Source organism: Gavia stellata, chromosome 32, assembly GCF_030936135.1.
Source record: "Gavia stellata isolate bGavSte3 chromosome 32, bGavSte3.hap2, whole genome shotgun sequence".
Lineage (NCBI taxonomy): Eukaryota > Metazoa > Chordata > Aves > Gaviiformes > Gaviidae > Gavia > Gavia stellata.
In genome coordinates this window covers 4,461,182-4,483,063 of record NC_082625.1, presented here as the reverse complement: position 1 = coordinate 4,483,063, position 21,882 = coordinate 4,461,182, and the positions used below count along the sequence as shown (strand labels likewise).

General features: G+C 49.1%; 1 protein-coding gene across 1 annotated transcript; it reads right to left on the bottom strand.

Moving 5' to 3' along the window:
- Window positions 1-9,497: 9,497 nt before the first annotated feature.
- Window positions 9,498-19,860, bottom strand: LOC104262554 (tyrosine-protein kinase ZAP-70). The gene is made up of 12 exons (XM_059831848.1): window positions 19,459-19,860; window positions 17,956-18,116; window positions 17,164-17,302; window positions 15,528-15,606; window positions 14,772-14,812; window positions 13,512-13,560; window positions 12,762-12,942; window positions 11,857-12,063; window positions 11,402-11,594; window positions 10,638-10,778; window positions 9,992-10,104; window positions 9,498-9,621 (listed from the first exon to the last, which is right to left on the bottom strand). Exons 1-12 carry the CDS (start codon window positions 19,858-19,860, stop codon window positions 9,498-9,500), a joined length of 1,830 nt encoding a protein of 609 aa, XP_059687831.1.
- Between the last annotated feature and the right edge of the window lie 2,022 nt (window positions 19,861-21,882).

The following is a 21,882-nucleotide window of genomic DNA, read 5'->3' as shown; positions in this document are numbered from 1 at the left end:
AAGACATCCTGATCCCAGTGACAGAGGGAGAACTATGGATGCTGTGTCCTCCTTCTCCATCCGTGTGAGCTCTGGTTTCCATCTTGCCAAGCCAGCTTTCTCCATCCTCTTCTGGGCTCTGACCCCTGCGTAGAGGAGGGCAAAACAGGTAGGAAATGGGAAGCAAATGGGCCCCTTTCAGGAGCATGGCCTTTGCTTGCTCTGCTGCCAGTATACAGAGAAGCAAGGTCGAAAATGCATAAATCATAGTGAAAAGAGCAAGAGTTCTTGATTAAGGAAAGCTACAATCAAGTAGGGTAATGCATTTAGAAAACTTAGGTAAAAAAACCTAGAGGGAAGATTTTTGTTCATTTCTAAAGTCACATTAACAGAGACCAAACTGATGATTTTACATGAAATGGAGGATTAAAAATGGCAAAATGGAATTTAATATCACCTTTAAAATGTGGTTCCTATAGTTTATACTTGCCTCAGAATATAATCTGAAATTTTCACTGTACCAATGTCTTAACTGCCCTTTGCTAAATTCCTAGTCATCTCTGAGAGTAGATTGTTCTGAGATTGTTTATATTGTATCACAAAAACACTTCCTTACCTTCCACTTTTTGTATCCGAGCCCACGTAATTATTTTTGCTCCTACTTGGTAATTTCTCTGACCCTTCTCCACTTTTGCTATATCTTTGCAGCTCCTCCCAGTGTAAGCTTATTTCTGATTTTTCTAAATAGGCCAAAACAGCACCGGAGGTGTTAAAACAGGCTGCCCTAAATATCAAGTCTTAGGCTTCTGTACAGTTTCTTTCTCTTTGGTGATTCTTTGCTACTTTACATTTGGGAAAATGGATGCTGCACTAGGTGAAATACTAACATGATTCAATACCTGTTTTCCTGTTTCTGTTTTTTAACCCATTTATGGTCCATAAAACACTTTTTCCATACTTGTTTCTCTTCACATCAGTTGAAGCACAAACACACAAAACATACTGTTTTCCCTTTTTCCACTGATTGTATGATATGTTTTATCTTTTATTATTCATTGCAATTTTTTTCCATATCAGTATTTTTCTTTTGCTTTGTTAAAGTGTTTGAATATCTACCAGTTAAATTTTCTATTAAAATGGCTGAACAAAGACAGTATATTTTGCGGTTCTCTTATTTATTGCCACAAAGATCTTGAGTTCTTTTTTGAAGGTATGGCTTGCCTAGGTGCAAAAAAGATCACTTTATTGCTTTCACCACAGCATCTGTGTAATATAAGCACCTGCACAGAAGTGGGACTAAGATGTCCTGGTTTGTGAAGCCTTTAAGCAATGTAGTTCTACACATATTTGGAAGCATGCTGGTGAGATTTGTAACATAATCAAACAGTTGTACTGGTGCAAATATTACACTTAAATCTGGTGTCAGGGTTGATAAAGGACCAAGTTCGTGATCCTTCCTTTAAACCATTAGTTAAGCCAGTTTGCTTATTAATTTTTTGCAATGCTGCTTCCCAGTCTGGAAATTAGAGCCGGCCCTTGCTAGCGTTTCCCACATAGGTACTTGCTGTACTTCTGACTGCAGATAAAACCACTATTTTCTGTAAGATTTGCTACAGTAGAACATACTGTATCAAAACTGCAGATGAGTAGGGCATTGCCTTGTAACAATGAAGCAAATTCACAAAGGATTAGGTTAACTGTGTATTTCTGGAAAGCACTGCTCTGGGGAACAAAAAAGCAGAGAGATCGCTAAGATGCAGAGATGGACGTCCGCATACTTCTCCATGCCTAGATAGACTTTCCTATTCACTTTAGATCCACGGCTCTTGACTGTTTGTCATTCCAGCCTATTTCCCAAAACTCACTGACATGTGGCCAAAATCAATTTCTTAAGTTTGTCCAGGATGACATGGTACACCAATGCTGTAGGTCTGGGGAGGGAGCTGGTTCTCCATCACCTGCTACACCACATCCCTATTTACATCATGCCAAAGGATGTGGCAACTGCTACATCTCTGACATGACCGTGCTTTACACCCACATTTGCCCCGGGAGTAAATGACTTGAGTTGGATGGAAATTTTCCTACAGAAGAGTTTTCCATCTGAAAATGCTGATTAGACTGAATTGAAATGTTCCGTGGAAAGGTTTTGATTCCGTCAAAGCTTTCAGTGGAAACAAAGCAAGCCTTGGCCAGGCTGTCTGATGGGCGAGCCTGCCTCCACTCCTGCCAGCTCACCCATCTGCCTACTTGTCCCTGGACTTTCTGGCTCTGGGGCTACAAGCCTTCCCGGATGACTGGCTCATGGAGGCCAAGACACCAGTTAGGTAATGGCTTTCATAGCTCTCTCCCTGCATGGGGCAGCTCTGTGACCAGACAGTCGCTGACTCCCAGAGTTAGACGTTTTATTTTTAAAATCTCTTTTGATTCTTTCATCATGATTTTTCATCCCACTGAAACTGTCCATGTTTTATTTTGCCATTCAATTCAGAGTTATTGTTATTATAGTTGTCAGTAGTGCATGTTTTATGCAGCAGAACATGGTGTCCATTCATCTGTGTTGGTAACATGATTTCCAGCTCCAGGTGCAAGCTCTGAAAATAAAGCAGGGGGAGGTGGTTTTTTCCCCATTTTACTTTGCCTGCTCACAACTGCCACCTACAGTATGTCCCCTGATGCTTTGGCCCCTTCTGTCCTTCCTGCATGACCCCACTCGGTACTTCTGCTCTGTTCCCAGTGGAAGTTCAGACATGTGCAGGGAGGTTGGTGCTTCTCATCCTCAGGGGGAGAAATATTTGAACCTCACCACAATGCTGAGAAGTATTCCCAAGAGAAGGGCTGAGCTTCCGTGGATTAGTCAAATTCCAGCCCCAGAGAGAATAACGAAGAATTTGCCATTCTGTGGCCCATACATAATCAGTGAGGAGGGCAAGGTGCTGACTCCTGCCAGCTTCTAACTATGAGTGGAGGCAGCTGCCTACACTGTGTTTGACCTGTGTTCATGCCTGATGAGACTATTGACCTGCTGCGGGCCTGTCCAGGGGAGAAGGCAGCCCATAGGTCTTGGCTGTGAGAGGCACCAGACTCACGGAGAAGCAGCAATCACTGGCCACCAGCAGTGGTTACTGTCTCACTTCATACTGGTGAGCGCCAGCCTGCCTCACTCACTCCTCCTTGCCACAGTCTATCTGCCACCTTCTGATGGTGGGATGCAGGTCCTGAGCAGAGCAGTGGAGAAGAGCAGCCATACCTACCTGGCTCTGCCTCGGCTGGGAGGGGACAGTCAGCAGCCTCTCAGCTGAGTTCCTCTCAGGTCCTGTAGGACTCTCAGCCCCAGCCTGAGCTCAGGGAGGTGCAGGTAGCTGCTTTACAGACAGAGAGCCTTTGTGGACCTGCACTCCAAACTAAACTGGGAACTGCCACCCAGCGCTTGTGAGATGTGTTTGAGTAACATTGTCACTCACCACTCCATCCTTCTGCACGTCAGAGGGACCACAACTGGCACAGCATGCCAGCTAGCTCTCCCCTGACCAAAATGGGCTCCACAGCCAAGCTTAGGACTTCAACAGTGAGGGCAAGGACTGCAAGCCAAGCTCAGCCTCAGGCCAAACATGCTGTATTGTCGTAGCCTTGCCTTTCCTTCCCGTACCATGCCAAGCCCACCACTGTTTCCGAATCTGCAAAGGATATATTCCGTTTTTGATGCAAGTTGCAGGTGGGCTCCCAACAGCAAAAATCCACAGCCTTCAGACAGACTGCGAGACCACCGGCTGCCTTCTCTTGAGGACAGTTGGACTTAAAATCACTCTCTAGACAAGCACATGCATGTATAAGCTTTACGAGGAGCACAGCCGAGTTCTGAATGATTCGAGTGTTTGGGAGGACACAAAACAACCACATTGATTACTTTATTGAAAGAATGCTGTGAGTAATAGCAGTAGTGCAGCTGCTGGGCCTGCAGTGGGTGGTTTCGTTCTGGAGAAGCAGTCCCAGCATAGTCCCGCATGAGCTGAGGTCCCTCGGGGAGCGAGGTGGAGAAGGACTCTGCTGGAGGGTAGGACCTTGCAGAGGATGTGCCCAGGCTTTGATCTGCAAGGGGGAGCACATATAAAGAGCCCTCCAGCCCATAAAGGCCAGAACACAAGTTCCTTCAGCCACAGCAGGGCTCTCTGCAGCTACGCTTTGCCAGTGGAAGGAAACTGCTCTCATTTCTCTGCCAGCTCCGTTGCCCTTCCCAGACACTGCTGCCCTCACTGGCCTCTGCACAGCTGGGATGTGCTGGTGTGCTACAGAGCGTCCAGACGACCCTGTATTTTACCCTCTTTCAAAGTTTCTGTCAAAATCCGATTTTAAAAAAGGACAGAAAGGGATCAAATGCCATTTTAGTTTTTAAAGTTTCTTTCTGGAGTTGTTTTTTCTTTTGCTGCCCAGACAATGTAGCAGACAGCCTAATGCCCCAGCCAGGCTACTAAAGAAGAAAAGCAGTCCCTTTACAGCAACAGCAACAACAAACTGGTTGGTTACTTAATAGATTAATTTAATAGTAAAATACATTTACCAAAGGAGTAGGTTATTTAACCTTTCAACTCCCAGTTACTCTGGACCGTGATTTCTTTGCTCTGTGAGAGGCTGCCTCACCCTGTCCCAGAGCTACAAGTGGAAGCATGGGCTGGAGGTCACAGTCAGGAAGGGCCCATGAGTTGTGGAGATAGGGAGGATGGGACATAGGGGGACCTCAGATCAAGAGCCAAATTGCTGGTTATCCCCAAGTCCCCCAGGCTTTATGAACAAGGCTCTGAAACTGCCATCTTATCAGAGCAGAAGCCTTGAAGGGGCAGTGGGAACACCAGCCACCGTACCCTGATTTGCCTGTGCAAATCGAACAGAGCAACGTCTTGCATTGACCAAAGCTGATCGCTTAAGGCCACACAAACTGACACAGAGAATTAACTGCTGAAACCACCTGTCACTGCTTGCGCTGTTTGCTGGCAGTTAGGGACAAAAATAGCCTCTCTTCATGACATGGTGTGTGTCTGATACCTCTCTGCATCTCATTGCTCACTGCAGGGCCTGACTCTGTGCCGTGGCTCCGGCTGGTCATGCAGGCAGGGTCCCGGTGCCTGTCCTCACACCGCAAGCGCGCTCCTGTCCTCAGAGCAATGCTGAATTTCCTACCACTCCCCAACAGCATCTCAGTCAGTACCAGCACCCCTCTTATTTTCCAAGATTTCTGTTGCTGATCAAAAAAACCACTTGTGAAGACATGTTTACAGTTTCCTCTGCCAGCACAGAGGTTTCTATCTGACAGCCAAAACCAAGGTAACGTTAAAAAAACTAGAGACAAAAGAAGAAAAGGCCTTTTGGCTCAGTCCAAGTCTCACCTGCTCTACCAGATTTCTCAGTGGCAAAATAAGTAATTCCTTCTGCTGTGAAAAGAGAGTTTCAGTCCTCAGGACACGGATACTTGTTAATACCTAAGCCGGCCCAATCACTTGCACTCCTCTTGTCAGTGAAAAGCATCTAATTTTGCACCTAGGTTTGCATCTTCCAGTGCCTTGTGCATCTTTTTTTCTTCATGTACGATGGGTTGATGGCAAAAGCCTCTACAATAAGACTTAGCTAATTCTGGGCCACTACTGAATGAGTATATCAATGCACATGATGGCACTCTTTGTGCTGGGGCATCATTTGGCTTGTTCAGCTTCTCTGAACCATGAAGGCCTTTGAACATGAAGAGAAGACATCATCTGGAGATGAGAGTATGAAAGCGGACAAAGGTGGATGGGAGCTTTTCTTCCAAGCCCCTGTGCAACCACAGACAAGTCATATCCTTCCCTTGTCTCACTTCCCTCTGCTGTAATTAAAACCAAGCTGATCTCCTATCATGGAGGGAGAGAAGTGGACAGTGTAGGAGCAGTGATTCACCTGACTTTTATGAAGAAATCTGTGATTTTGAGGTGTACTTTATCAGGGCAGGACCAAAGCATTCCGTGACTTCACAGTTGCCAGACATTTTGTAACAAGAAGGGTGACTATGGGTGAGTAGGTCTGTGCCCTGCCCGCGCAGTGTCTTCAAGTTGCCAACAGCTGGAGCCATCCAGCAGGACAGAGATCTTGAAAATTCAAACCTGCCCTTTCCCTAAGCATGGAGCAGGTCTGGGTGTTGCAGCAGCTCACCTCAGCAAGGGCTGCATGGAGACAGCTGCCGTGGAGCCTGCCGGTGCTCTTCCCTCGGGCTGGTCCCCTCTCTCTGCCTAGGGCTTCTAGTTCTGCCTTCTTTGCTCTACAGAAATACCTAAGGCCCAGAAAGCATTCAAAACTGAGCAGCTTAACTGCTGACCAGGCTCATGGGAGAGAGGACAGCCCAGCGGCAAAAGCAGGAGTCCCCCTGGCAGCGCTGAGCCATGCCCTGAGGAACCTCACAAGCAGCACTTCTGGGGGAGAGAGGGGAAAATATCCAGCGCTAGCTTTGAACTTTTGCATTGGTTCAGTAAATTACTTAGGGGTATGATATAAAGGTCAGTGAGCACAGAGCTGTGTTAGTCATGTAGTTGCTGTACTGCTGAACAAAATGAAAGTGCCTAGATAGCTGAAAGAGATAGAAAGGTCAGTATGCGCTTGTGATACCGCAGTGCGATTGATAAATAGGCATGTACTGGTGATAAGATAGGCTTATTGGTGATAAGATAGGTTGGAATGAGATAGATCTGCTTTGGTGATACGATGGAGTGTTACATAGTGTTGATCAGACATGATTACCAATACTTTATCACGTCTCATGTTATCACTGCTGGTGCTTAGATAGAAGATGAAGTTCATTTTTTCCCTTGCAATATGGAGAGTGCAAGAATCAGAAGAGCTTTAAAGATTCAGGTGAAACAGAGGGAAATGGGACGAGTGGAGAGACGGAAGTAAGGAGATGTCAGCAAGAAAAGAGAGGATTTGAGGAGGTTTATGGGAGAGGAGAAGCAGCCATAGAACACTGAGCTCTGAGTCTGTGCTAACTACATCTTATCAGTGACACAGCTCTTGCTTGAACACCCAGTGCCTCCAGGATCAGTCAGCGAAAGGACTGAAAGGTCCAGCAAAGTGTTTCAATATTTGGACCTGCCAGCAGTGGGCGAGGAGAGAGGACAGAGCTGTGGATCCAAGAAGCATCCATGCTGTGGATGGGGAAGGGAGGCTGTTCTGGTCTGCAGGGCCATTGCACTGAGGGACCCGGAGATGTGTCTTAGTCAGGGGCGGACCCCCTTCTGGGATTGCAGACTGGGGATGCCCAGAAGGGAGGCAGTGCATGAAGTCAAAGGAGATTCCCCTCAGGGGTGACTGTCAGATCTCACACAAGCCAAAAGCAGGAGTCACAGAGATGGATGAGTCACAGAGCCCTGTGACTTCAGGTCCTGGTTGTCTCACTCCCTTTTTCTCCCACAGCAGCTCCTGACATTTCGCGATGTCTTGGAACAGCCAGAGCAACATCCACAGCCTAGATGGCTTTCCGGAGGAGAAGCTCTTGCCCCTCACTCTTGTGGATTTACATTCTGTCTGTCGGGGTGTGTGCACACACTCGCTTGAAATTGTCTCCAACTAAACCAAAAGCTCCTCTGGGGATATGACTTCTCTGGTACTTTCCTTCCTCATTTGAAAAAATACCAGCAACCAGTTAGCTGAAAATTTCATATGAGAAATCATTTCAAACCGGAAAATGGATTTGTTTCAAAAGAAAAGTCTAAACAAAATGTTTTGGCAGTGGTTTTCAAGTAGAAAGCACATCGAACCTTCTCTTTTCCAGCAAAATATCTTCTTTCTCCAGGAGGAAAACATGACACAGGAGATAATTTTCTTCCTGTCTCTGCCACTAACTCACGGAACAAACAGGAACAAGCCACTTGCTCCTCTGATACCTCTGTTTTCCCCTCTACTGGTAGGGATAATATGTCCGTAGTTCTCAAGCACACAAGACAAGCTAATGGGGTTGAGAGAGAAAATGCTTTGGTGTGTAAATAGTTGGTATCACCGGAGGCTGTAGTCTAAGCAAGGAGAGGGGAACGCTCTTGTTTTTCATCAGACCTAGGTTCTTTGAGTGCTTAAACAGGCTGTACCGAGAGGGTAATTTAGGCCTCATACCTGAATGCTCCCTAGGAACCGGTGTCTTCAGATCAAATCCACCTCCCAGTGAGGTTTTAGATAAGGGCTGTGCCCTGGCCTGGGCTGTAGCTTTTTATTTTACCTCCTGGACAAGGTACTCTGTGTGAGCTACTGTGTGGCTTTCGGATACCTGAAGATTGTGAGAGATAAGCATTTCTATTCACCGTATCTCAGGGCTCTGATCTTCTGCTTCCCCCGCTTCCGCGGCCTTCACAACCACTCTGCACTCTGTAACAGTGCAGACCACAGTCCCCCCAACACGGGTAATCCACTGCATCTGGGGGCAGGGGTAGACCAGTACAAACCTTAATAGGTGGCTTTCCACAGTGGACTCAGCTGAGCAGCTGTATATGCCATTAGCTGCAAGAAAGCTGCAAGAAAGTTCCAGCTCTGCAGTGAAGCCAGCCCAAGGGTGACCAGGTTGGTGACTCTGCACGGTTATGGAGAGCATCAAGGAGGGAAACCCTGGCCTAGTGGAGGGAAATTATTACAATTATTACAATTATTTTCTTGTTAGCTTGAAGCAGTTGCAAACAGTTATGAGTAATAGTCTGAGTAATAGGTATGTTAAAAAATATAGACTAGTTTATTTACAGGGTGACCAATTTTCAGGCTTGAAAAGCAAGATGCTCATTTCAGTAGCACAGAGGGGGCAGATGGGATCCAGGAGGTGAGCAGTGGGTCCCTGGAGTTTAGTTGTTTCAGGAGCTATAACCAGCTTGGAGGGCTGTGGCAGTGCAGGGGGGACATACACTGTGCTCTGTGCTGAACAGGCACATGGCAGTGCCCCAGGGTGTAAAAGCCGCGCTGGCAGGGCGCACGGAGGACAAAGCAGTGGCACTGTGCAACTCTGCCCCACTGCTCCTCCCTGTCTCTCCTGGGAGCGAGCAGCACACCAGCTGCTTCTTGCCGTAAGCCAACGGAAAGGGAACTCGATGGCTCCCTGTCCTGTGTCCCACCCCATGCAAACCTCACTAGAAATGTGTACTTGGTGGTTTCCTGTGAAAGAATTGTTTTTTAAGGGATCTGGAAAAATCTGGGTCTGCTGGAGCCAACACAGTTCATCCTTAGTGAGCCTGGTAGGCATTAACTATCCTGGGATAGTTTTGGAAGTGGCTAAGAAGGAACTATAATACTGTCTGTACTGTCCGGTGCTGGGTCAGGCTGGAGATGTACATCATGGCTGGCTATTTGGAGACACGAGGCACTGCTGAGTGCCCTTGTCTGCTGTGACAGCATCATCTCCCAGGTTCTTAGTTCTGGAACTCCTTGAGAAACCAAACCGTCGTTTAAGAGATTGAAGCAAAAATTCACGAAGAGCCTTTCCAGGTCCGATGCAGGAAGGGGGTGTGTTCAGGAGCAGAGAGGGAAACTCAGGGAAAAGTTGCTTTTGACTTGTCCTCTGTCTCTGGCCCATTTTCTGTCTTGGTAGCAATACTGTAGTAGTAGGAGCGGATTATGTTTTCCACAGAAATAAATCCTGGACGCTCTTCCCATCTGCAAGGGCAGAAAGGAACAAAAAGATTCAATAGAAGGGACAAAAGTGGACTGATGCAATGAGAAGATACCAAGCACAGAAGAACCTGGGGAAGAACAGCAGCCTGGTTGTACCAGGGCTTAGGAGGGCAGCTGAGACTCTTCTGGGATGGAGAAGGGCAAAGGCACAGAGGCTCTGACATCTTCCAGGGCTGGTACAGGTAAATGGAGGGCTATGGTAATAAAGAAATAGGTGCATCATTCATCGTAGACTGGGGAATGAGACCAAGGCAGGAGACACCATTTGCTTTGTGTTGCCACCATCAAGACGGTGTGTGCTGTTGTGATGGACCTGCCACCCAGCAAAGAGCTGAGCTAGTGAAAGCCTTACCTGTAGGTCCAGCATTGCTGCATGAGGGCATACATCTCTGCTGGGCAGTCTGTGGGGCAGTCCATGCGCTTCCCTTGCTCTATGAAGCTGATCACCTCTGGGCCTTTCATTTTCTAGGATAGGATCAAGTGGGAAAATGCCTTAATGTTTTTGGAGCTGGTAACAGGGTTAGAAGAGACAAATTAGAGCTGGGCCTGGGGTAATGCTTTGGATCCATGCACCACGCACCCCGTACAGTCACCGTTTTCAGCCCCGGCACCCAGCACCGGTGTCTCGTATTGTGGCCAGCCCAGCCTGCAGACCCCATCCCAAGCCTGGGCAGAGCAGTGGCTGAACAACTGATTTTTCAGCTCTGCAAATAAGCGGAAGGATCTAAGAGAAGAACTGCTTTGATTCAAACCCAAATGAATTTGTTTTGTTTTCTGTTTCTTCTCCCTTAAATGAGCCCAAAGCTGCAGGATCCAAACAATCTAATTTGTGGCTTCTGTAAAGTGGAAATGAGCCTGTCTCCTTTCCCCTCTGTTCAACAGTGGGAAGAGCACCCACTCAAGGAAACAGAAATTGTAGTTCCAGTGTGTGTCAGCCTGTTTTAGAGTGGGAGATTAGATTGTAGCATCCATCCGTGATGGACCCAGCTCTGCCACACCTTGTACGGTTTCTGCCCATAGCTGAAGGCCTCCCACATGGTCACGCCGTAGCTCCACACATCACTCTTGCTGGAGAATTTGTGATAGAGGATGCATTCTGGGGCATACCATTTCAAGGGCCACTTTCCTGCTGTCCTGGCCTGTAGCAAAGCAAAGAAAGAGGAACATTTCCACCCTGAGACAGACTGCTCTGAGCTGAACATGAATTCTGCTTTCCTAAATGTTTGTATCATATGCAATCCCACCCTGCTGAAAAAATCCTCTTGCCCTGGGCTAGGAGTTCAAGATCCCAAGCCCCAAGCCCTAAGCGCCAAGCCCTGAACCCTGGCCCAGGCCCTGCGGTCTCGCTGGCCCTGCTAAGCCATCCCTGGGTGCGGGACCTGTCCCGTGGTGCCAGCCCTCTCCTACACCCCAGCCCCGGGGTTCAGTGCGGTCATGCACTGGTGCGCGCTGCTGGGAAGATCAGCGCTGGCTCACTCTTCATCATCTTCTCCTCCCTGCTCCCTTCCCTGGCTCCTCTCCTGTCTCTCCTGCCATCCCACTGCACTGCACCCCCCTCGCATGTATCTGAATTTCCTCCTTGCTGCCCGGACCTTTGAAAAGCCCCTTTTAGTGCCACAGCAGTGAGGCCAGCCAGAGTGTGATGTGGTCATACAGCAGGGCTCCTGGGAAGAGCCCAGACCCCCTACCTCTGAGGGTCTCAGCTCCCCAACCAGGAGGGCTCCTGCTAGCTGTCTGGATCCTTCGCTGTGCTTACACTTACCTTGTAGTAGCTGTCATCAGCGCCAAGAGCCTTGGAGAGTCCAAAGTCACTGATCTTGGCATAATGCTGGTTGACCAGCAGAACATTTCTGGCTGCCAGGTCCCTGTGGACAAAGTTTTTTTCCTCCAGGTACTTCATCCCCATGGATACTTGGTGCATCAGCTCCACAATATTGCTGACTGTAATCTCATCTCTGGGGAAGGTGAAAGGACAATGCAGTAATAAAGGACCTGTCATTACTCTGTACACCACAGTCCCCTCCAAGCTTTCTAGCTGCAAGGGAGAATGTGGACATCTTTGTTCCAGAAGCATCAGTCCCTAATACTTCACATGAAAAGACATCTCTTTCTGCTGTTATCAGCTTCATTCCACCTACAAAGCCAGGCTCTCCTGGCAGAAGAGAGTTTGATGAGAAGTGCAGAAAGTCAGCCAGCCACATTTTATTCAGTACTCACTTCTTGGAAGACAAGAACTTGTTGAGTGGTCCTCCAGAAGCCATCTCCATCACGAGCATCAGGGACTCTGCCTCACAGACCCCAATCATGCGGACAATGTAGGGGTTGTCCAGCAGATGCATGATCTGGGCTTCCTTCATCATTTCATCCTTCACTGTTTTCTCATTGTTGCTCTTCAGCACCTTTATGGCCACATCGATCTGCTTCCTGCACAAGGTGCAAGAGGAACACACACGGGATGAACTAAACCACAGCTGGACTCATGTACCACAGCCAGGAATGCAAACCACCTCTCATGTGGTACTGTTTGATCTCTCAGCGGCAATCTCAGTAGCCTGTTTTGGCAGAGCCCTGCACAACACCTGTATCCCAGGCCTGCTAGAAGGCCAAAGAGAAAAGGATCACCTCACCCTTATAAGCGTAGGCCAGTATTTGCCATCTGTAGCTCTGAAGGCGCATCACCTTGCACACTGAGATTTGCATCATCATTGCCATTTTTCAAGGGAGAAACTCAGGCACAAAGTGGGCAAAGGCCATCTCTGTGGACTCACAGACAGCCAGTGACAGCCAAGGATCACACATCTCCTCAGTCTCACTCCTTTGCCCTGACAGGGACCAAGATGACCTCAGAAGCATGGACTTGCTCCTCTGAGCCCAGCAAATGCCTTCAGAAGCGGCAGTCTTATGCCCGGGAGTGTGCAGTCCAGATTATACTCTCAGGGCAATGAGGCTGTCACTGAAAGTCCATGGAAAGTCATCACTGACCTTCCAGAGTACTTCTTATACCTCCACCCCATTATCATTAGGGTCCATCTATCTAGAAACAGATTAGCTGGGGACACCTCTGAGCTCAGCCTGGAGCACCCTCCTCCCATTTCCTCGGCATCCTTCAGGGTGGCACTCACTTTCTCATTTTGTAGACTCCTTTCTTGACGCAGCCAAAGTTTCCTGCCCCCAGTTCCACTTCATCGATCATCAGGTGATCCCTCTTTAGGAAAAGCTTCTTATCCTTCAGTTCCTCCGGGTCACTGTATGGGCTCTCGTAGACACTGGTGTCCATGGGTAGCAGGCGTGACTTTCCTGCACCTTCCCAAGAGACAGAGTTTTTTACAGCTGTAAACAACATATCCTTCCCCATCTCTCCCTCCCTTACCACTTGGGAAGGTTTACTCTACTCTCTTGGCCAATTCTCCTTCAAGCTCCAGCATTCAAGCCTCCCTCCTGGGCATCTCCCTTCCTTTCACAGCCCATGGCCTCTCCTAGTTACAGCTGCTGAAGGAGCCAGGATGGGGAGAGATGTTTGAGGATTCCTACTCCACACATCAGACCCTGTGGGACCTGGGCATGTGCATGACTTCACCCCACTGAAATGCAACTGAATACACTGAGTATTTAGCAGGCAGGATGGAAGATGGGGAACAGGGCAAGGCTTGATTTACTGGGTGCCGGATATGGGTAAACAGTTTTGCAATATTCTTGTCTCAGGGCCCTGAAATGAGTGGGATGCTCCTGGGTCCTTTGTAAGAAAGGGGCTTTGTAGCACAGCTCTTTGACCAGAAGGTGATACAAATGTGTCAGGCAGCCCCATAGTTCCTGTGGCATCCTCAGGTCCTGTCTCCCTCTGTTAGGAGGAGAAGGCTTTCAAAGATGCTCACCTACAGGCTCTGGTGTGTATCCGTCTGCATTGAGAGGCCCAAGGTGTCTCTGGAAAAGAAACGGGGATAAAGTGGATAAAGCAGCCAGGGGAAACTGCTTCAGTTTGAAATGGGAGAGGAGAGGGACAAGGAGCCTTTGCGGCACACAGAGCCCTAGCTGGTGACTCCCTCTCAAAGGCCCTGAGGTGGGCACAAGAGATTGAAGTGGTATCAAGCCGACTTTTCTCTTCCAGTCCCGGCTGGCAGGTACCCTCACTGCAGCTGCACAGCAGAGATCAGCCCCTGGGAGGATTCACTGCCATGGAGCCTGAATGCAGCACCGCCCTCCAGTAACCCAGCCTGTGGGCTGTGCAGGGTGAGGTGCTGAGGGCTCCATGTTTACTCCAGCAGCGAGGGGCACGCACACAGGGCTGCATTTGGCTCTCTGCTCCCTCTGCTTTCCCCATCCCAAAGTGACAATTCTCCTGCAGCAGCGGGGGTCATCCCAGCCAAGTCTCTGCAGCTTGTTTTGAGACAGAGAGCAAAGGGAAGCCTGGAGGCAGCTCAGCTTGCAGCCGGCACACCTACCTGCCCAAGAGTGGCCCCTATGAGCACACACGGACACCGTAAACAGCCACTGTCCCAAAAGCAGACAGCGACAAAGTGGTATGGTACACATTTGTCCAGCACAGTTTTGAACGCCAGTGCTGCTTGCAGCAGAGTTGCTGCAACATGAGTGCCCACCGCAGATTGTGAAAGCTCTCTCAGAAGATGCGTGAATGCTCAGGCCTTTATTTAGCCTCTGCTGGGCTCTGGGATGGGCTGCCTGTATAGCCCAAACTAGCTGGTTTCAACACTGCTCAGCACTCGCAGTGGTGACTGAGCGCAGACGTACCCCAAGGCCAGGGACGCAGAGGGAGCACAAAGACCTGGCTGGTGGCCAGCGGCCAGCAGCAAGACTGAGTGTTCCCAGAATCCGACCACGTCTTCCTCGCTCCTGCCTGGCAAGGAGGGCAGTGGGGAGAGGGCTCCCTGAGGACCAGCCCACATGTTGCAAGGAGCGCAGTATGAATGGAAACCATTTTCAGCTCTAATGGTAGCTGTGCCCAGCTATTTCTTGTCCCCATCCAAGCTGGAAAGGGGACAACCTTGCAGCTGGGCTTAATATATTCCATTTGAGTTATTGCCTTTTAGAGAAGAGCAGAGTTTGATCAGCAAGCTTGAAATGCAGTAACAGTAAACTACTGAGGTACCAATAAACAGATCCTCCCCAAAACTTACGCTCGCGGAGGGGTGGGTTGGTGGAACCGGTGCTGCAGACGCTGTGAATCAGGAGAGAGAAGCTGTTATTAAGAGTCTGCCTGTGCCCCAAGCAGGATCAGAACATCAGTCCTTGAAGGACTATATGGACGCCTGGGTCTGTCACCTCCCCTACAAAGGCCAGTTTCCACCGCTTTAGCCCAAAAAGGTGTGGAAAGGTGCCTGGATGTGGGCGTTATTCCCAGAGCAGCCCTCAGGGGAGGTGCAGGCCCACTGGTGGGCCCTGCAGTCTCCATCGGTCCCAGGGACTGGCTGAGCGGTACCCCAGAGCCCCCTGCCCAGGAGAGCGGGGGTCGCACAGGCAGGCTCTGAAGAGACATTTGTGATACTTGGGCCAGGACAAAGTGACCCACGGTTTTGAGTGTTTAGCTCAAGAGTCCCACCAGGAGCCAGACTTGCAGGACATGTTGTTTCCTGCTGCCTAAAAAGCAAGTAATTTTTCAGAAGCCATCTGTTTGGCACCACAAGTCCCTAATCCATTTGGAGCACTAATTCCCCCATCTGCTCCTGTCTTTGGGCCACCATAGGCCAGGCCTGGAGAGTGGCCACTTTCAGCAGACAACATGATGTGAGACTTGCCCAGTTTGCTAGAGGAGCAGAGACCTCACCGTTCCCTCACCACCAGGGTCTGAGCAAGGCTGGACACAATAAAGGAAACTTGGGTTGGTGCTGGTGGTAAACCGAGGCCAGGGGTGGCACTGAGAGATGTCGGCTCACCTGGCATGTTGGGGTTGGGGCAGGTTTCCCTCAGGTAGAAAATCAGCCCATCCGGTTTGAGTTTTAGGTACTCCACCAACTGGGAAAGGAATCGGAGGGAAAAGAGATTATTGCAAGGAGAAAATAATCTCTTTTTTTGCAGGCAACTTGTGTGGCTTATGGTAATGATTTCTCTCAGATTTATGGCAGACAGGGACTCGACTATTTCTTTCTCTCCTCTCCTATCCATGCACTCAGGGATCTCCTAAAGCAAGCGCTTGCATACCTGGATATCTGCCAAAGCTGGGAAGAACTTGGGAAGTTACATAAGGACCATGGAAAGACAAAAGGAAAACCTCCAGAAGGAGAAGTGGGTAGGGCATTTTCAGTGTAATGTTATTGCTGTCCCAGCCAGAAAGGTTTTTAAGCCGTGTTGTGTTTGATAAAGCCTGAGAGAAACCTTTTGCTTCCCCAGAGGAACCCCAGGGTTAGCTCTGTGGATCCCAGACAGTTTTTCACTGCAGCAACTGCTGGTTCAAGCACACTGGGGACTTGACTCTGGCTGGAGACAATCAGACCAGCTCCTGGCCACCAGACAGCAGGGGAGATGAGGCTTTCTCTTCCCCTTCTGTCTGGCTCAGATTTCATCTGCAATTGGGAGCCTGGCACGGTTCTGTTTCCATAAAAATGCCCCAAAGTCTTTGTTTTCAATCAAATGCAGAGTGAAAACAGTCCTGGGAATTTAAAAAATTCAGCAAAACAGAGTTACCGTCCCCCAGACAGCCCTGCCCAGGAGGAAGCGCCTGTATCCGTTCCCTGGAGCAGGTCCGAGGTGTGTGCCACTGGGCAGAGCCGGGCTCCGGGGGGGGCATGCGACTCCCCAGCAGTGCCAACAGCTGCTGGACCATGGGTCCCATTCCCTAAAAACCCCACCCTCATGAGGACTGCTGGGGCATTACAGCCATCTCCCTCTCCCAAAGCCCCTGACTCTCAGGGGTGATGGGATGTGTCTCCTGGCACTCGGCTCTTCTGTCATGTAAAGATTTTGGCAGCTGGCTCAAGACTTCTGGCCTCCCCTACTCTTTGCACAGAAGTCAATCGCTTGGAAAATAAAGCGGCAATCTGCATGCAACAGTTTTGCCAGTCCAGGAGCAGCGTGGGGGACGTGCAGGAGCGACAGCCTGGGATGAGCAATCTCATCGGGGCTTGCAGAGGTCCAAGGTGCACGCTGTGGCTGAATGTGTGATGTTTGCTGATGGGGTGCAAGTGTAATTAATATAACCATCTCAAGTATCCTGGCTTAAAGCTGGAAATTAAAAGCACTAATCCTCTTGTTTCCTTGGAGAGGCATCACACTGGTGTAAGGCATGAATGCAGTGGTAAAGCCAGCGCTATTTCAGAACTGCTGTGATATCCCAGACTTAGATCTACTTAGCCAGGAGTGCAGAGAAATTAATGCAATGAGGTGAGCTGATAGACAGCCAGACCCAGGGAATGTAAGGGTTTTCTGGAAGGGACTACAACCACCCATGCACAGTCTTAAAGCCTTTAAAGCTCCACAGCCTTTCCTGTCCCTCAAGGCATGGGCAGCTATAAAAAGGGAAAAGTGCTTTCACTTTATCGGGACACCAGCAGTCAGCATCCCACAGTACGGTACCTGCCAGAGTGTGTCGAACTTGGTCCCCTCGGGGATGGAGTACTTGCCGGACTTGTCCTGGTCTATCCGATAGTGATACACTGTTTTGCCATAGACGAGGGAGAGGGCATAGGCACTGTTCTCCTTCCTTTCTCTCAGCCTGGTAAGAAGGAGAACTATTAAAAGCAACTCTAGGGTTTGCCCTACAAATTATCATGGCTGCAGTGGTGGTGGGTCGCTGAGTGGGCTTTTGGTAAGGTTTCCCAGCACCCACTGTTGGAATTGCCACCTTCCTGACACCCCTCTGCAGAGGCTGAGGAGGGACTCTTCACCTTCAGTCTCTTGCCCCTCTCCTCCACCCTCTGCAGGTAATTCTTTCTTTCCCTAACTCATTCAGGAGATAATTAAATGAAGGGCTCTCTCACCTCAGCAGAAATGCAGAGCAAATGCTTTCTCCTGTATTTTATTGGCCATACATTGTCTATGTGGCAGTGTTAAATGTCTTCACCCACTGAACCCTGTATGTCACATCATCCAGTGCATTAACATGCATACTTCATAGAGATAGCTAAATATGAGAAACCAATAAAGCTCAAGATTGGCTCCTCATGGAGGCCACACACTGTCTGGACAATAATAGGTTTGGGATGGCAGACCCTGTCTTTGAAAGATCTGTAACCACAGTCTGACCATATTCAGCTAAACCACCTCTCAGGAACTGTCACGTGAAACAAGTAACTGCAGGGTAGTGGAGGTAGGGAAATGGTAAAAAGCACAGGGATCACAGCATCTGCCAGGATTTTGCATACTCACAGGAATTTCCCATCAGGCTGTGCCCCAGAGTAAAGCCTCCTTTCAGCTTCATCCCGGGCGATGCTGCCATGGTACCAGGGCATCCTCTCATGGGCTGTGGTGGCGATGAGCTTCTCCACCTGTGGAGCCTGGCTTATGATGGCCTGTTCGAGTGCATCACCCTGGAAGAGAGTGAGAAATGAGACCTCTGGCAACTCTGTTGCATGCCTTCAGCACAGTATATTTTGCACCCTTTTGGGCTGATGACACAGGAAACATGGAAGGTCTCATAATTGAAGTGCCTGTGGCCTTAATCACACCTACAGCAATAGTGGGTTGAATTCTGTTGTGCTGCAGAGCAGAATTCCTTGCTTATCTGAATTGGCTCCATCCCTCGAATCCAGCTGAAGTTCATTGACTTGCTGGTGAGGGAAGAGAGAAGTCATCATGTTCGTACGGGGGATTTCAACGTCAGGCTTGCAGGGTGTCTTTCAGCCTCACATTCCTGGGAGAGCAGGACCTCTTTCTGGTGCCTCTGCCTTCCTGGCTGCTCACTGTCCGCACACTACAACTTGTCAAGAGCAGTGCAGACTAGTAGTCATGCGGGAGACCCTAAATTAATTTTACTGGCCCCACACGTTTTGTAAACAACTGCAGTTTTTCGTTTGCCAGTAGGTGGCAATGTCCTTTGTGTTATCTACCAGTGCCCACAGATCAGCTTCGAGGAGAAACCCTATAGATACCTCCTTCTGTCAAGCACCTTTGGTCTAAAATAGGCCAAATTTAGAGATCTTTTGTAGAAAGGCTCTATAAAGAGAATTCCTGAGCCATCTTTCTGTGACGACTTGGAAGCGTCTGATTAGCCACTCTTGAGGTGACAGCAGACAGAAGGAAATTAATTACATGGCTGCCAGTGTGACCATTTACAGAGTTTTGCCTTATACTACATATATTCCAGTCTGCAATAAAGTGCAGGAACCTGTCTGTAGCTATTTTTAAATTTAAATAACAGACAGACCTGATCCAATACCCAGTACCTCAGTCTCATAGGCAAAACCTCCTCTGACTTCAAAGAGTGAGGAAAATGTGAGCAAGAATTTAAGTCTGGTTTCATTACGTCTTCAGCACAATGTTATGGAAGCACAGGCACCTCACATGGAGAGCGATGGTCTAACTGCAGCGAGCGTCCCATGTGCTGCAGAGGAGCAAATGGCACATGGGACAACGCTTGCAAAGCGGGCAGAGAGCTCCAATGCCCTGCAGAGCAGATGCAACACGAGCTGTTCAGAGGAAGAGTCTGAAGGCTTGAAAAGATGTTTAGACCTGTTTCTGAAGAAGAAACTGGAAAAGAGAGAGGTTTAAGACTGCTCTTAGTGCCAGCAGCCTCTGAGGAGAAGGACCTTGCTTTACCATGCTGTAAGAGGGGCATGACAGCGACAGAGGAGGCGAGGGCAGCAAGCGGCAGTAAGCCTCCGGGGAGCACTCCTTGCACAGTCCCACACCACCTTTGGCAAGGGCCAGTACCTCTAGTTTCCATGTCTGCCGGACATATTCGCGCACCATATTGTCCCTCATGCTGTCGAAGACACCGGGCTGGGGCTCCACACCACTGGGGCGGTTGCAGGGCTTGCGGAGGGTGCAGCAGAGCCCGTCGGCATCCTTGGAGTAAAACTCACAGAGCTCCTCTGGCCCACAGTGCGCTTTGCCCCCCGCAATGGCGTAGGTACCGTTCATCTGGCGCTCGATGGCGTAATGGTAAAACTGCAGGTTGCAGACCATGGAGAGGACATACCCCCCAAGACTGCGCAGGCATTGCCGCAGCAGGAACAGGCCATCCGACATCCCTGCCAGCTTGAGGTACTCCTCCGCTTCGGACCTGGCAATGCTGCCATAGTAAAAGGGCAGGTGAGCAGCAGCATCTGGCATCTCTGTGCGCTTACCGGGACTGCTTGGGTTGGCTCACGCGCTGCTAGTGTTCGATCTGGAATAAAGAAGCAAAATTCTTCACTGACACAAAATTTGCAAAAAGGTTTAATCGGAATTCAGACTTGTCTGCCTAGAGGTCCTTCAGCCCTTGGCTGACTCTCTGTAGCCTCATTTCAAACATCGCATGGAGAGTAGCAGTGGGTGCATTCGTAACCCCAGCCAGAGAATCCCACTGCGATTCCTCTATCCTGCCCTGAATGCAGCTACAAAGTGTAAGTCAAAATCCATGTCATCTTGATTTAAAGATTTCAAGCAACAGAGAATGCACCAAATCCTACAGTGAATTGTTCCAATGGTTAATTACCATCACTATTAAAAACGTGCTTCTTGCATCCATCCTGAAGTTTTTAGCTTTGACTTCCTACCATTTTCTGTCCAGCCCTGTTCACAATAAAAGGAAATTCTTTTGCCTAGCTGAATAAATTAGTTTTGCCATGAGGGTCTGTAAGGCCAAAATCTTAAACAGAATAAGATTAAAACATGAGATGGATATTAAATGTCTAAAAAACATTTAGATACACAATTGCACCAAACACAGAAAAAGGAGATAAAGATAAACCCAAGTGCTTCTGGGCGGACATTAACCATCAGTTGACAGAACAAGAAGAAACCTTCCTCTAATTGTCTTTTGAAAAATTTACGGATTTTTTCCCACGATACCTGACTCTGGGTGGTTTCTGAATTTGGCCGATACTCTGATCCCGTTTGACAGTTCCTACTTCTACATCGTGTACGTGCTCCAGAGAAGGCCAGAGCTCAGCTGTGGCCAGCCATCACCGCAAAGTGAGTTTAATCCCGCTGCCTCTGTCGAGCTGCAATGTGCGAGCGTTACTGGAGCCCCCTGTTCAGAACAGCCTAACCCCAGAAATGAACCTACCGCCGTGCTGCTGCAGCACCAGCTGACGGAGGGAATCCAGCGAGAAATGGCACTTCGTTGACTGAGTCACTGCAGAGCCCCTTCTGCCAAAGAGCTATAGGTCTTGTATCAAATCATCTAAAATCCCACCCACAAACAGAAGCCAATTTCCGGTGATTAATGGAAACATTATCATATTGAAGGGTCTCATTTGTTTCCTAGAGCCTGATCTTTGATTTTGTCATTGCAGAGATGCTGACCCCAAAAAGATCAGAGTGTTTGTCTCCATCTGCATTTCCCGCAAATGCATCACTCGGGTTCAGAGTAAAGAAAACATTGGCTCTTTGGTCAGCGCGCTGGGTATTTGTCCTGATTCTTCCCAACATAACTCTAATTTCTAAACATGACGGGAGGAGTTGCTGCCCATGGGTTGTGCCCACTGCGCTATTCCAGAAGTGGCCTTTGCTCTCAGGCAGTGGCTGGAACTGTGCCTGGGCTGGTGGTCAGCCCTGCTCCGTCTCACCCAGCCCGCCGCAGCCCACTCAGCAGCATAGCGACAGGGCTGCCTCCTGCCAGCCTCTGGGACTGCTGGAGCTGGGAAGAGGTTGGCTGGATATGTGCTTTGTGTGGGCAGGAACGGGATAGGGGTCAAGAGGAAACTGCTCAGGAGAAACCATTCTGCTGCGTGCACCCTGCTCTGCTCAGCCTACAACAGCGAAGACCCACGAGGAGCTGGATTTATGGCAACCAGAGTCTTCTCTACCTATTTGTTTGCTTCATTAAGCCCAGAAATGGCCCTGATGAGAACAGGAAGGGAGACCAGGCTCCGCCGAGGAGGCGTTTTAACGGAGGCAGGAAACCACAACAGGAAGCCGTCAGTGGCGTTTGCAGCTTGGGTGCGGGACTAGCTTAAACTGTATCAGGCACAGCACAAATAAGCCTGGGTTGTGAAGCCCCTTTCATCAAATTCCTCAAATGAAGCAAAGTGGGATCTTGGCAGACCTGCCAGTCTGGGACACAGAGGCAAATGAAAACATGCTGTAACTCAAACAAGGAACCAAAGCAAATGTCCTAATCCCTTGATGCCTCCAGGCATCAAAGCAGCC